The 15894-nt window shown below is 40.1% G+C and overlaps 1 protein-coding gene across 1 annotated transcript in view; it reads left to right on the forward strand.

The window, feature by feature from the left end:
• Nucleotides 1–15894, forward strand: part of nup93 (nucleoporin 93) — a 35477-nt gene that overhangs the window by 6446 nt on the left and 13137 nt on the right. The window contains 6 exon segments of the mRNA XM_080474621.1: nucleotides 10054–10116; nucleotides 12467–12595; nucleotides 13461–13535; nucleotides 14540–14632; nucleotides 14729–14868; nucleotides 14996–15128. Of these exon segments, the coding sequence (XP_080330747.1) occupies nucleotides 10054–10116; nucleotides 12467–12595; nucleotides 13461–13535; nucleotides 14540–14632; nucleotides 14729–14868; nucleotides 14996–15128 (633 nt within the window).

Here is a 15894-nt window from a genome sequence, read left to right on the forward strand (position 1 = left end):
CAGACGTATCCAAGCTCAACATATCACATTTAACCCCCTGACACCTTTATTCTCAACAAAGTGGATGCATATCTTGCGGTCTCAAAGTCGTGTTGAGCTGCATTATTTCCTCAGACTGCGTGAGACCACAGCATTGCTGTTGCATCGTGTGTTTGAGCTGCTGCCTTGTTTTCATTGTCGTTATTACGGTGCAAACAAACCACACTACTTTCTTTTAACTTTGTCTACTGGAGGACTGCTGGATGGCTCTGTAGCCCTGAGATTAAATCAATTCCAAACAACTAATATTTCTAGACGTGTAATCGTCTCGTGGCATAATACAATGATTTTGCACTCGCGTGTTTGTCTGTTTAGACCAGGGAAGTCAATCATAAGGCCCATTGGCCAAAACCACTCCGCAAGAGGCTGCAATTCAGCCGAAGCCACCAAACAAACTGAAAAAATTGCAAAGGAAGCATTGAATTTTGAACATTTTAAAAAAAACAAAAAACTTGCGATTGCAGTTATTTTTGGTACTAATTGTTCAGATTTGGCGAAATATAGACTTTTTCATCAAAAACACTTTGTGCCACAATTAAGAAACATTTTGGAGTAAATTTAAATGTTATTATGGTTTAAATGTTATATGATTTTATCAGTCCGTCTTTCTCAAAATGAAATTGGCCCCTGAACTTAAATGAGTTTGATGCCCCTGATTTAGTTGGAATTTAAAATGAAACTCAATAGCTCCAATACCAAGACTATTTCACAGAAGATTTCTAACTTCCATTGACATGACCATAGTTTGTTGTGTTAATTGTACCTCAGTAACTGTAACTGAAACCGTCCAAGCGACAGGACAGGGAGAGCTGCTCTGTGGTTGATACAAGAGAAGGGACAAAAACAAAGGTTAATGACTGAGATGTTTGATGAAACACTTTGGCTTTATTAAAGTCTGCACCTCATGGTACAAGTGCATTTAAGGGTGGGAATGTCCACTTTTGCCATTTTAACGGTAGATAATTTGCACACGAAGCGGAAAGTACGCTTTAGCAGCGTTATAGTTAATGGCCTGGAGTGCCTGCAGATCCTCAGAAAGTCTTAAATTGTCCTACATTTGGGGTTTTGATATTTAAGAACTAAAACAATGTCTGCAGTTATAGTATTCAGGGCAGTCGGTTTGATCCAAGGTTAATGACTGATTTCTTCTTTTGTATTTAGTTTGTACGCTTGATTGGTGTTTTGTTTTCTACAGGGCTGACAAATAATTGTTCATTTGCACTTTGGTATTAATAAGACTAAAAGCAACACTTTTAATTACCATAGTATTGATAATGAACCATGAAGAAAGAAATGCTCCACTGACAATACTAAATTAGTTGGAATTTGACTTGATTGTTAGAGACGGTGGAAAAAGGCAGCTCTCCCTTTTCTGATTGCACAAAAATATGTCAGTATGATGGGACTGTGGTAATATTATGCAGTAACATACCATAATAATTCAAGTTTTGTTGTTGTGATTTAGCCAGATGATTTCCAATATGCATCCCTCCTTCGAGGTTACTTAGTGAGTTTTATAAAAAAAAATTAATGTACATTTTCATAATTTAACATGGTCGGTAAGAACAAGAATGGAATAATGACATCTACTACATTTCATTTGCTTAAGTAAGACCCTTTTTATTAAATTATTTGGGGGGTTTTTAGAGGTAATAAAAAGGTTATAAAACAATGTAGGTTTGTACCTAAAATTTGCACGGAAACCCAACACTGATACTAAAACTAAATTTATCGCCAATAGTGTGTAATGTATTTGATTCATTGCTCTCTTTTGTGTCTTTAAAATTGGTGTGTGTCAGAGCCTAGAATCGTGCATGAGATTGCTGCACTGCTGAAATCTCCTCGCCGTGATACAGTGATGCTTATCAGTTTTGTGGAAAATGTTTCGATTAAAGTGATGAACACAGCATGGATCTGTCATGTCTGACTGATGCGTGCACGGCTGCGGCAGTGATCGAGCGCGCGATATCATTGCATCCTTGCGAACACGTGGACGCCCTCAGCTCAATTTCAGTCTATATCCTGGTGTTTATTTTAGCTTTAAAGGATGTAGAGCTGTAGGAATCGGGGCAATCGAAACTGGTAGACGAGACTCAAAGGAAACGCAAAAACGTGCAGCCATTATTTATGAACGTGTGTGTGTGTTTCTGCATGAGTGAGCGGATACATGCCTCCACGGCTCCTGTGCCGAACACACACACACACACACACACATTCAAAGGGCAGTAGTGTGTGAATGATGTGTCTGTGTATATATATGGTTGAGCACAAATTAGTGAGGATCTTACTGTAGAAGGCTGTATAGACACAGAATCTGAGAATGAGGGCGCTGACCATGTTTTCAGACCACACAAACAATGGACACCCTATTCAATTTTAATAGGATTGTGATTGGTTTGTTCATGTTTTCCACTTTGGTATATTAAAATATATTTACTTTAGTAAGATCTTTACAACAATTTGAACATTTTCAGGAGATCTCTCAAAGATAAATCCTTTGTGCAATGACATTTTTTCTTTACCCTTTGAACATGCATATGGGAGATGTAAACATTTTTTGTCACTATAAAAAAAGAAAATCCATATCTGATTTGCAATCAGCTATTTTAACAATGTCTCATTTCTTAGAGCTTTAATCAGACATAAAAAAGGAATAATTAAATGTTGATTGTTTAGGACTTTTAATATCAAACTAAAAAAGGACATGTATCAGCGTGGACTACATCAGTAAATGTGTTTTTGCAGCTGTAATGTCTTCATATTTGAAAAAGATAATTTGCAGCTCTGTTCCACATCATTAAAAAAACACTTGTGCCATAAAGGGAAGCAGAGTCAATATTTTTTTCTTCATATTTTTGCACCTAGGATTGAAAATATAAATAGAATTATTTCTCCATTTAAGCAGTTGTTCATGCATTTAAAAAACCCCAAAACATTTCCTTTTCTTTTTGGTTTTGAGGTGCTAAAATCTATTGCTGCATGACACGCTCGTGTCCATATTTGCAGACAGCCTTTTACCCATTTTGGAGGTGGTATTTGTAATGTATGTTCTTTGTGCTGGCTTGGAAACGCCACGGGTCCCTTTTGTGCGCATACACGTTATTTGTTCGCTCTGCCATGCAATATTGCATGTAGAGGAAATAAAACAAAGAGGAGAGGGAAACAAAGAAGGGGGGGGGGGGGACCCTGAGAGAGTGCTGTGAAATTACAGGCAATGCATAGAAAATTTTTTATTGTACAAGTGGAGGCGAGGAGCAGAGCTGGTAGAAAAATGGCGACCGGTTGCAATTTTTTAAATAATTTTTTTTATTTTTTCCGTCTCTGTGTCCTCGTCTCACTTTTCACTGTACCATCTTTCACTGCCAGCACTCTCACTCTCTCTCCTTTCCCTCAGCTCACCTCTCCTCTCTTGATCGCTCACTGCCGGTCTCTGTGCTTTCTCTCCCCATTCTCTTTCACATCACCTCCCTTCTTATCATTTACCCCCCCCCCCCCCCCCCCCCCCCCCCATTTGCATCCTCACTCTCTTTTCCTCTGCCCTCTCCATCCCCCTTACATACACACATATCCCTCGGCAGTAATGGCATGTATTCAGTGGATGCATTTGGCTAAGCCCAGAGTATCCGCTGAAATCCAAAAGCACTCCTGACATAGCTTCACAGGATGTATGTGCCTGTCTGGTCTCATGCACGGCTCCTTGTGTTGCGTATGCATGCTGGTATCTGTGTCAGTCGATTGCCGTCATGTGCGGCGTCTTTTGTGTGCGCTTATGAATGGAGGTGTGTGTAAAATTTGTCTGCATGTGACTGCGTCCATCCTGTCCGATTAATTCGACTACACGGCTGTATGAGATTCTGCTTTGTGCACAAAACTTCCATGTGAAGGTATGTGGATTAACATGCCTGCTTTGTGTGTGTGTGTGTCTGTGTGTGCACGTGCACACATGCAGGCGCTTTCGAGTCTGCTTATAGGAATGCCCCCACCCGCCCCTTCCCCTCCATGTGCCTCCCAAACCCTTCATTAACTAAACATGACCCTTAAGAGCATGATTAGCCTCATTTCAAGACAGGATGTCGGAAGCCATCAACCGAGGGGGAAAAAATCCATTACTATAATTGCATTGAGCTGAGGGAGGGAGGAGAGCGGGAGGAAAGAAAGGAAGGATGCATAGATGGATAAAAAAGGAAGAAAATGAGTGGGATTGAGGGAGGGAGGAGGCAGAGGGCTGTCAGACATGCTCGGATGAAGTGAAGGAGGGAGAGAGAGAGGGAGCCGGAGAGGATGACGGCTGAAGGGGGAGGTGGGGGGGGTGTCAGCTGACGGCAAGACTTGATATTCTATATGAATCCATAGCTCCTTCTCGTGGATTCCCCCTGTGTCTGAATGCAGTTGGTACGACCCTCCGACAATAAAACCACCTCCAGTGAGTCTTGATGTGGCACTTCCACTCAGTCCTCCAGCTTGCTGACAAGAGTCACCGGCCGGCTTTCCACCAGGGGGGAAAGGGCTGCAAGCGGACCGCCATGCCGGCTCGACAGAGCACAGGGAACACGCCCCAGCATGGCGGCCGCCGCCGCTGCCGCCGCCCTGACACAGCAAGGCGGACAGGCATCACGCATCTCCCGGGTTGTCAAAGCCCAGAAACCCAGAGGCAGACAAAGACACTTAAAACATTTTTTTACTTTTCCTTGTCACATCCTGTCTTCTCATCTATCTGTCTCTCGGCCAGCCAGTCAGGCAGGGAGGCTCTCAGCATGAGTAAGTATCGCCTACACATGGATACGCACGCACTCATTCACTGTCTCACTCGCAGACAGGCATTTGCTTTGTCTGTCACACTTTTTTTTTGACGCACCTGTCAGTCGCTCTTTAACTCCTCTCGGGTTATCTGCCATTAACTAGTGACAATACAGATCATTGTATGAATCAGTATTAATACAAGGAGGCAACAGTCTTCATCCTGTCTGAATTTACTCATGCATTTTAAATATGTTTGTGTGTTCTGTACATAATTGAGCCACATAAGTGAACGAGCAAAGGGTGGGGTTTGTCTTTTGACACACACTCGGACAACGGTCTGCTCTCTATGTCATGACGAATGCCTGATAATTTTACGTCCATGATGACTTGCACGGCGAGTGAAGCTTCTTCCCTTCCTTTACCCTCAAACTGCTCTTTGACTGTGTCCTTACGTAGCCCCTTGATTCCTAGACACCATGTACATCTACGACACCCCGCTTCTATCAGTGTATTAAGAACATGAAGGCAGTTGTAAAATAATTTCTCCTGTGTGATCTTGGCATACAAAAAGACAGCGTTGGGGTGTAGATGGCATGACTGTTGTAACCAACCCTAATGGAAATAGGGCCTGTGTGCCAGCACACGGAAAGAGCATGTGTGTTCCATGTTCACGTGTACAATTGAAGAAATGACTCACAAGTTTAAAGATCTCTTTTATATCGTTTCCAAAATCTCCACGTCTGCTAGAATTTGGTGCGTTTCTACCGACGCAGGCAGATCTCCATTGATTTTTCATAAAATCTGCACATTGTTGCAGAAATTGGAGACAAAGGATTGGACCTCCATCAGTTGTAATTTCCCTTAAAGGCGTCCTCGGTTGTACCTTTCTAACCAGTCCGACATGTCCTATCTGGTATTTCGCAACAATCAAGCATTTCCTAGATTCATCAAACATTATTAAATCATTTTCTCTGGCTGTGTTCCTCTCCCTGTGGAAGCTTCTGGGCTGTCTGGCCAGCAGGCTGTGGGTGTTCACAGTGGGTTGCAGATCTCTGAGGATACACAATACCGGGGTGGGGCAACAGAAACGTACATCTTTAGATGTATACCAATTGCACTGTGCCGAATTGATCATTGGCAGTGATGAGCAGGCATTTCTGTTCATGGTCACGTTTTCTTTTTCTTTCCTTCTCTCTCTTGCTTTGAATGGCTCAGCGTGTTTTTTTTTTTGTTTTTTTAATGTGACTCTTGAATTTAATGTTTTGTACCATTTGGCAACAATTGGATGTCGAAAATTGTGGCGCTGGCAGAATACAGCCAGTGTGAACTGCTGGTACAAAGTGTCTCAGACTGACGAACATCATGCCAAGTCTTTCAGCTGTGATCAAAATTACCGGGATAACGGCAACAATGATATTGTGCTTACCAAGTATGTTTGCTTAGTTTTGCCACTGAAACACGATATTAGTGCATTCACAATGAAGTTTTTTTTTTTTTTTTTTTTTAAATATCCTAAAGCATTGGTGTGTCTCGTGCACAAAGCAGCTTTATTTTTTTTGTTCTTCTTTTATTTGTATACTTAATCGATCCCTCTTGGCCTCTTGGGGAAATTATTCCTCCACATTTAACGCATCCATAAAAAAATTATTTGTGCGTAGGCAAGGTCAGTTGGCAACAGGCAAACGGAATGACAGCGGTTACAAATCTGCCTCCCGTTAAAGCAAAAATGCTGATACACCTCCAGAGAAGTCCAGCGTAGCCCAGTGAGCCCCCCCGCCCCCCCCCCCCCCCCCCCAAAAAAAAAAAAATCTCCTGCCTGTTATGGAAAATTATGTCGTTCTCGTCTTTCTTCCTCTAGTTTACCGGAAGACAAAGCACAATGACAAACATGCTCTCCCGATCTATTGAAGAGAAAACTATAACAGTGTATTTCTACTCTTTATGATTCACTGATGTCTTTTTCTAGCCTACTTGTTCTTTTCTACTCCCATGTTCGGCTTTTATTCTGTCCTGTTCCATAAAACCTTTAAATCTGATCTTTTCTATTCAGATTTTTTTTTATATTCCATGTTCAGTTTTATTCTATCGTTTTTGTTACAATCTGTTCTGTTCCCTTCTTCTCTATAACCTTCTGCCCCATTTGGTTTAGTTCTTGGTTTCCTCAGTTTTTTCTATTCTGTTCTGTTTCATTTTCTATTCTGTTCTTATCCTGCTCTACTTTGATATTTTGTTCTTTTATTTTCTTAATTTTGTGTTCTACTCTATCCCTTTTCGAATCTGTTCTTGTCCAGTCGATTTATATGTGTGATTCTTTCCAATTTGTTTCTTTTCTTATCTATTCTGTTCTCGTTCATCCCGTTCTCTTCTATTCTATTCTATTCATTTATCCAGTGCAGCTCTCCAGTGAGCGTTGACCTGAGCTCTTCTCTGCTTAGAGTGGTTAAATATAGAGCTATTCTCAGCCTCTCCTGGGAAAATGTGAGATGGGGAAAGAAAGAGAGAGGGACAGAGCGGGCAGAGGGGAGTTAAGGCTATGAGAAATGGACCAAGGGAGTAAATGTTGCTCGGCTGGCTGGCAGTTGGTGGTGGGGGGTGGGGGTGGGGTAGTTGTCTTTCCTAATGGATTCAATGAGACTAATAGCATCCAGTATTTCATTAGGTGTTGGACTAAATATGCATCAAGTGAATGAGTGCACTCCTGTGTGCAGCATGGCTCGGTGTAGGGAAGCATGACTGGTGCCTCTTTTCTTTCTCTGCTGCGTAGTGACCTGAATGGTTGCCACTCCTTTGACTCAGAGGCACATTACTGACCCATTTAGGAGGAAGCGTGCTGCTGTCCACCACGCCTGACCAGCATAAACCCCATAATGCACATGTGTAGCAGTGAATTAACCAGGATCTGCGGTCAGCTATGATATTTTTTAATGTTAAAACTCAAAACACCTGCAGCAGCTATGCTGCAGAGGAACACACCTTTGTCCTATTTCTGGAGCAGCGCATCATGTTCTGCATCGACTTTCATTCATTTTTGTCTAGGAGCATCGTAGTTATGCTTGTTTAATTTCTTGTTTCTTCAGGTGATCATGTAGTTTTTCAGATTAGAAGACCTTCGAAGAACTGACTGCATGACCTGCACCAGTCAGAGATGGTTAATATTTTCTCAACCAAGAACATATTCAGAGTGAGAGAATTGAATTAAATTAAAACGACGGCATTGGTAAATATGTGTTATACATTTTTTGATTTTCTAGAATGTATCTGTCAGTCTTGATGCTGCAGCAGCTGTGTGAGCAGAGCCAAACACTCCTCAATGACAAGATGGTTCACCCTGAAAAACACCAGCTTTCGTAAATGCAAGCTGTTATTTTATCGATATTTCTATCAATCACTGGTCCAGTTTAAGAACATCTCTATATTTTGAATATGCTCTGTGGGAAGACCATATCTATTGCTGGATTGTACTTTTTTAAAAAGCTATGAAGTTTGCTAGATTTGAATGAGTTTTAAAAGTCCTCAATGGAGTCACTCAATTAAATTTTTTGACAAAGTAACTCAGTGAAACTTTGTGCGCTTATTTTGCACCCATTCGTCAGCACGAAGAGATGAGAGCAAAAGACCAGAACAGAAATGCAATGACAGGCAGAGGTGAAGTCTGAGAGCTCTGGGGGGGAAAAAAAGAAAAGAAAGGTGGAGGTAGAAATGAGATAGAAGTAGGCTCCTGCAGGAGCCTACTTCTAGAGGAGTGGAGGGTGAGGAGGGGGCAGGAGCGCCCACATCCCTGCAGAGCAAAAATAATCTCTTGTTGGCTTTGACAAATGCTTTGTGCCTAACTAGGGGCTGGTTCTCAAAGCTAAAATGTTCCCGAATGCTCCAGACACCAAGACAGATGGTGAAAAACTTTCATCAGTAAATTAATGCCATTATCTGTCAAATGGAAGAGCCTTTCTGCCGTTAAACAGGCTATTATGTCAGAGGTAGGTGCCCTGCAGTATTACATAAATTTCTGAAATGCAGCATAACTCAGGGGTTTCTGGTGTAATAAGGAGTGGCTCTACTTTACTATACATCACTTCCTGCCCTGTGCGGCATCCTCAAAGCCCATAAAGCTGAAATATTTCAGAAACCCAGTTCTTTTTTATATATATATCAATAATATATATATATATATATATATATAAGAAAAAGCTAAATGCATAAGAAAATCTCACATTTATATTATGTTGCAATTAAAAGTATAAAGTCAGTCAATTGTGAGAGGTAATTTTTGATTGCTGTTTTTCTTTTTAAGATATTGCAACTCTTTGCTGTTAATAGGGCAAATTTAGATGCGAAAACCCTCAGAGAGAGCTCAGGTAAATTATAATTGGAACTCTTTGTTTTTTTTATTGTGCGCTTGCACCATAACTATTTGAAAATAATTGAATAATAAGCAATTAAACCTCAATGACTAAGATTTTATGGAAGTTTTTCATTGGGATCTCATTTATGAGTCAAGATACTCAGTGTCACTGCCACAATTTACTCGTCTCTTTTTTTTTAAGTACTACAGTTTTAAAATAAGTGAATCTGTATTTGTGTATATTGGTACGATTATTTCTGTGAACCTATGCAAACAAATTACACCTGTTTTCTGTTGTGCTCATTTGTCTTTGTTGGGGTATTTTTTTTTACCCTCAGGATCATGTGTGATAATTTTGTTTGTATTACTGACTTTGCTTGGAACCGTTTCTATCATTGCTGTCACTCATATAATAAAAAGTTACACAGGCATTGTCATTTCCTGCCCAGAAGAGTAGAGCTTCTCATATGACGTTATGTTGAATGCTGTCGTTCCCTTTCTTCTTTTCATTAATGTTTACATAGAGCTCCTACTTTCTGTATACGAGACGTTTTCTCATATTTCCCGAGATATAGAATTACTATCGTCACAGGAAGGATGGGTGTATGTGCAGAAGCAGCAGCCATCTTGATTTGATACCAAAATGGAGGTCAGGCTGATGGTCGCCTCGTAGTAAAAACTGCATCTGAAACGCACAGACCAATTCTCCGCTCAGCCTCTGTATAAAATAACGCCTGTGCTAATCCCAGATGAGAAAAAAAAAAAAAACCTGCAAAGCGGCTTCTGAGTGAAGAGCAAATGGTGGTGCACCTGCTAAATCTCTCCCTCTAGAACACCATGCACCCACTTTATTTCTTTTTCATTTAGTCCATGCCAGCGAAGGTAAAATCTCCCGCTTTCTCTCTTCCTCTTCCTCTCTTCCTCAACGTCCACAGGGCTTCTTGAAGAACGAGAGGGACAACGCCCTCCTGTCGGCCATCGAGGAGTCTCGCCGCAGGGTCGGTATCTGCTCAGTGTCTGATTGCATCTAAGCTCACAATAAAAGAGTAACAGAATTTAAACCCTGCAGTTTAGGCAATTAGATTCAAGCCCTTGTTTTCAGAGTCAGACAGGCCACGTCCCAGTATTATATAGGTTTTTTTATTTTTTGAAAGTGAAATGGCCAAACTAAACGGCACATCTATTAGGCTCCATAGCCCCAATAAGAACTGTTACATTGTTCGTTTTATGCTCAGTATTACAAAATCATCACTTTTCATTACTGCGCTGCGTGTATGTGAACATCAGTGCGTCACAATATTGAACACTTAAAACCAGATTTTTAGTAATTTCTGCTTGCTGTGATCTAAAAGTCCTTCTGGTGTGAACCTTTGGGGAATGGTTTTGAAATGGCTTCCCTGATGTGCCGAGCTAATAGGCCCCGCGCTTAATTAGCTGTCGTTCCCATTATCTCTCCCCTGCTCCCAGAGAGGAAGGAAAAAGGGGACTTGTGAGCAAGGGTGGAGGGAGAAAAAAACAAGAGAAACACATGCAGTGAAAATTTAAAAGAAAAACCGGACGTTAGATGTTCTTGCAGATTTCTATCTTAGTGCTTTTCCTTCTTCCGTCAGTCAGGACTTGCATGCAATCAAATGACATCGAAGTTGTTCCGCATAAACGTTTCTTAAATTGTATTGCCAATGTGCTTTAGTTTGTTGGGGGTTTTGTTTCTCTCTGTGTCATCAATATCCGTATTAGCCAGAAATCTAATGATGTGATATTTGACATTATAAAATTCGATCATTCTAATTAAGTTGCTTTAAATTAGATTGTGGAAGAAATGTGGAAGTGTTGTACAATGCACCAGTGGAAAAAATACATCCATACCCAGAAGCCACAGCCCAGGTTTAACACAAATAAAGAACATTTCAATATACCCCTGATCTTCCCAAATATTAAGTCATTTATCAAATTGTGCCAGTCTTTCTCCATCTGTAATGTTGAGAAGATGATATGATGGTATGAAACCTCAATAGTTTTGTAAATAATTGTCAATAACATTGGTAACTGATGATATAGAAACACATTTTGTCCAAACAGGTTGCATCTTTGCACCTCCGACTCATGTAGGCCTTGAGATCCAAACAGTGACCAAGTTAACAAAGTAAATGGTGGCTTTAGTCTAGATTTGCGTCTCCCTAAGCTGGAGATTCAATTATCTCACATTCCCATTAGCTCACTTTTTAGTCCCTGCGGAGATTTAAAATAGACTGCACAGTGTCCTGGTGGAGTTGTAATATCTTGACGGGGGTCTGCGTGCTAAATCTGGTGTTTGTGAGTGTGTGCGCACCAGATGTAGACTTGATCTACCTAAGGTGCGTGCATGCTCCTGTGTGCTGCAGCTTCCCACACACCTTTGTTCCATTTATATGCAACAAGTTAATAAAGTTGGCCAAAAAACATTGTTTATATGTGAAAAGTGATACAAATTAAAGCAATATTAGGAACTTTTCATTTGATTTATGTCAGCGTTAAGCACTTTATTAGCCCTGGGCCTTAGTTGAGCCATAATAACGGATGGTCGCATGACAAATGCACAGAAGTCACAGAGGTGATCACATTGTTTATTATATGAGAAATACTTTTGTGTGGGAAAATGATATTGGCAATATTAAAAATATGAATTAGTTGTAAAAGTACTGGTTTAAAAAAACATAACAAAAAACAATGAATGCCTTTTAAAGGCATTTTGAATCTTTGGTGGTGGTGGGGTCATATAAGCCTCCGGTACTAGTATGCACATAAACATCAGAGTTTTTGTGATATATATTTTTTTTATCATTGTGGATTCAGCATCTGAATCATTTTTTGGTTATTTTGAGTCAGAAATTAAATCGGGTCAGAAATGAAAAGGTAATAACTTTGCTCAACTTCATCTACAACACAATGAAAGTCTTTACATTCAACTCTCATTGAATGTAACTTGATTACTCCTAAATTCATCACCTTCTGCAGCTTCAGTCTGAATAACTTATCATCAGCTGCTTCAGTCTTTTCACCGCAACTGAATCGTCCTCATGGAGGTTTAAAGACGTTACGAGCCAGTTTGTAGATTGTAAGGGGGAGAAATGACAACCAGTGAAGAATAAAAGTTAACTATTTCCAGAAAAATATTACCCAAGTACTATTACTTGAAAAATCTTCTAAAGTACAGTAACAAGTACAAATTACTTTATACTGGTTCCCAATACAGCACATAACCTTTCCCTTCTCTGCTCATTCAACTTTAGAAATTACTCAATTGCATAAGCTTTTAATCATTTTATTTTATTATTTTTTTGTGATACTGACCTGCCATTGTTTCCTCAGACATTCCTGCTGGCTGAAGAGTACCACCGTGAGTCCATGCTGGTTCAGTGGGAGCAGGTGAAGCAGAGAGTGCTGCACACGCTGCTGGGAGCAGGAGAAGATGCACTGGACTTCAGTCAGGACGTGGAGGTACAAGCTGCACCTCCTCAGCTCATGTATAATTCCTAATGGACACAGAAAGTCTGCACCATGCCTCCAATATCAAGTTTGGACGTAATGGGAAAGCTAATTTTGTACTGTAAAACACTCTACTGTTTAGTTTAGTGGTAATATAAAGCTTTGGCATACAGAAACATCCTTGTTTGACACAATTGGCAGATTTCAAAAGAAGCAAATGAATGTGTTTAAAAAAAAAAAAAAAAAACGAACACTATCTGCACATGCATACACATGCATATAATGCGTACTGTTCTCAGGAAATGTCTTAACTGTGTTTTCTTTGTTTTAGTCTGAAGGGCCTCCACCTGTCTCATATTTTACAGTGACTACAATGCAGTGAGATTATCAAATATGAGTTAACTTATGGACTTTTAAAATATGTTAATGTATGACAATACTTTTTTTGAATTCTCAGCAGAATTACTCAGTAAAGTGAGATACTTTCTCGTGGTGTCTTTTCACTTCCTGGACTGAATAAGTCTACTTAAAAGCCAATCTGAAGTCTCTCGAGCAGCTTTCATGACACGTGGTTCTCTTTTGTGTCATCCCACTCATCCAAAATAACCAAAATAACTTTCATCTGAGACTCACAGATACTATTTTTGTCTGTACTGATGTTTTAAGACTTTCATCCTGTTGTGTCTTATCCCAGCATGCACTGGGTGAATGATATGTCAGTACATTGGACACATTACTATTCGGTCTAAGCAGGGAAAAATAAATCAGAATAGTTAGTAGGACAGCATTGTGTTCATGCTTGGTTTAATTTTTGAGACATTCCTTAATTCTTTGAGGTGCATCTGTTGAAATTCTCTGTCCACTTGTTTGTGTTCAGCCCAGTTTTGTGAGTGAGGTGACGGCTCCAGGCAGGAGTGCCTTGGACAGCGTGGAAGTGGCTTATGGACGACAGGTGAGTTTCCATTAGTCTCATGAATCATGTTCATTTACAAAGCAATTCCATCTGATGGCACAGAGTTAGTTTTTTTTCTCTTCATCATAACAATTGGTCTTACTGTGCATCCCTGAATGTTACTTTCACCTTATTATTCGACTGTTTGAGCATTGAAATTATTTTGGTAAAAGTAATCATTTACTTTATGTTGAAATGACTTGAAAACAGATTTTTCTTTCACTTACAATTCAAGCAACGATTTCATGGCCCTTCAAGTTCATTCAATCGCCCAACTGTCTATGTAGAGTAAAAAATAAACCTATAAACACATAACTATGTAACCGTGTGCCTGTTCATATGGCTACATAAGCAGCAGACTGATTAATTGCATTATTGCACAGTTAAAGCCTCATTACCATCTACTAATTATCAGAAAACCTATAAACTATTTAAAAATTTTAGTTTAATATGTAAACTGGTTATTTTTTTTTTTTAAATTGTTCTTTTCAAATACAGAGAGTTTGATGCAGTCAGTGTTATTATTTGGTTGAAAACGAGGTCACAGCAAGCTGGGATGTGGCAGATCAAACTTATTGATTGATTGGGCTGTAGAGGGGGTTGATATTTCCCTCCACCCCTCCATTGGTTTGTCTCTTTACTCCTCCCTCTCCATCCTGTCTGGCCCCCTCTGCCTTTGTCTCCCCCTCTGATCTGGTGGACGGAGCTTGATACGCAGTTTTTCCTCCGACCATGTGTCGACACATCGCTTGCGGCGTCATCTGTCTCGTTTTCGTCATCCTCTTTGATGACCTCCTAAACATTTTGATTCTCTTCTTCTTGTTTTTCGTTGTGAACCATTTCACCAGATGGTCGTAGGATTTGTGTTCACCTTTGAAGCAGTGGATGGAGTTTGGACAACTTGGAAATCTTCTTGAACATGTTGTATCTTACCCTAAAAAATGAGCATCAATCTTACTTTTAGTCCTTTCCTGCCTTTTCCCCTACATCTCCGCCTCCTTTAGATCTACATCTTCAACGAGAAGATCGTGAACGGTCACATTCAGCCTAATCTTGGCGATTTGTGTGCTTCAGTAGCAGATAGCCTGGATGACAAGGTAAGAACATTTATGCCTCATCTGGTTTTAGAGATATTCCACTTTTGCCGTCCGTGTTCCGCAGTGCAAAGTTCTCTCTATCTCTCTACGCGGCAGAACGTATCGGAGATGTGGCTCATGGTGAAGCAGATGTCAGACGTGTTGCTGGTTCCAGCCAAAGACACCCTCAAGAGCCGCACATCTGTGGAAATGCAAATGGCGTTTGTGCGCCAGGCGCTCAACTTCCTTGAGAACAGGTGCCTTATAGCTCGTCATGCATTAGAAATTTTTAATTGATAGAAGCTAAAAAGATGCATTAATCCAAAACCACAGCACTGTGTTAACTCAATCTGTGTGTTTGTGTTTTTTTATTCTTCTCTTCAGTTATAAAAACTATACCATGGTGACTGTCTTTGGAAACCTCCATCAGGCCCATCTCGGAGGGGTGCCAGGAACATACCAACTAGTCCGCAGCTTCCTCAACATCAAACTACCAGGACCCCTGCCTGGCATGCAGGTAACACACAAGAATACACAGATCAATTTAGTTATATTTAAGAAGCACCAAAGACAACATTGTAAATCCACAGCACTTAACATTCAGGTATAATATCAGTAGAAGAAAAACCTCAAACAATATGGAGGAAACCTCAACAGAGCCAGACACAGAGGTAACGATCATCTTCCTGAACTTGTTCAAGTTAAAGGAGGGTAAAGAAAAACAGACCAGGACCAAAAAGAAATAAGAGGGCAGAGAAGTGTTTAATTAAAGGTTAAAGGTAAAATGAGGTAAGGTACACACTCTCTGATAAACCTGACAGTTGTCTTTCATTGGAAGTCAGATACAGGAAGTTAGAAAATATTTGTTGCCCAAATTTACAACCATAATCAAGCTCAGAATGAATCTCTTCTTTGTCTTTTCTCTACAAACACTTGTCTGAACTCATTGTGATCGTAAATACCACATACACACTCACAGTTGTCACATCCCCCATGAAAGCATGCATTAAAAATAAAAAACTGAGATTTCTTTACATGCGTTGATGGGGCTTGTCTATTTGATTGAACACTTCATAGTCAAAGTCGCAAAGACTTCTGATGAATGCAAAATCTAAGATAAAGAATAAAATAAGGATCAAGTCAAATTCAAATGGTGACATCAGTAAGACAAGACTTTCAGAAGCAGAGTGCGTGGAATAGGCTAGTTAAAATAAATTATTTTAAGTGCGTTTTAAAAGAAACTACAGAAGCAACGGTGCATAGATATGGTGGCAGATTTTTGA

Source organism: Lipophrys pholis (assembly GCF_963383615.2).
Source record: "Lipophrys pholis genome assembly, chromosome: 11".
NCBI lineage: Eukaryota > Metazoa > Chordata > Actinopteri > Blenniiformes > Blenniidae > Lipophrys > Lipophrys pholis.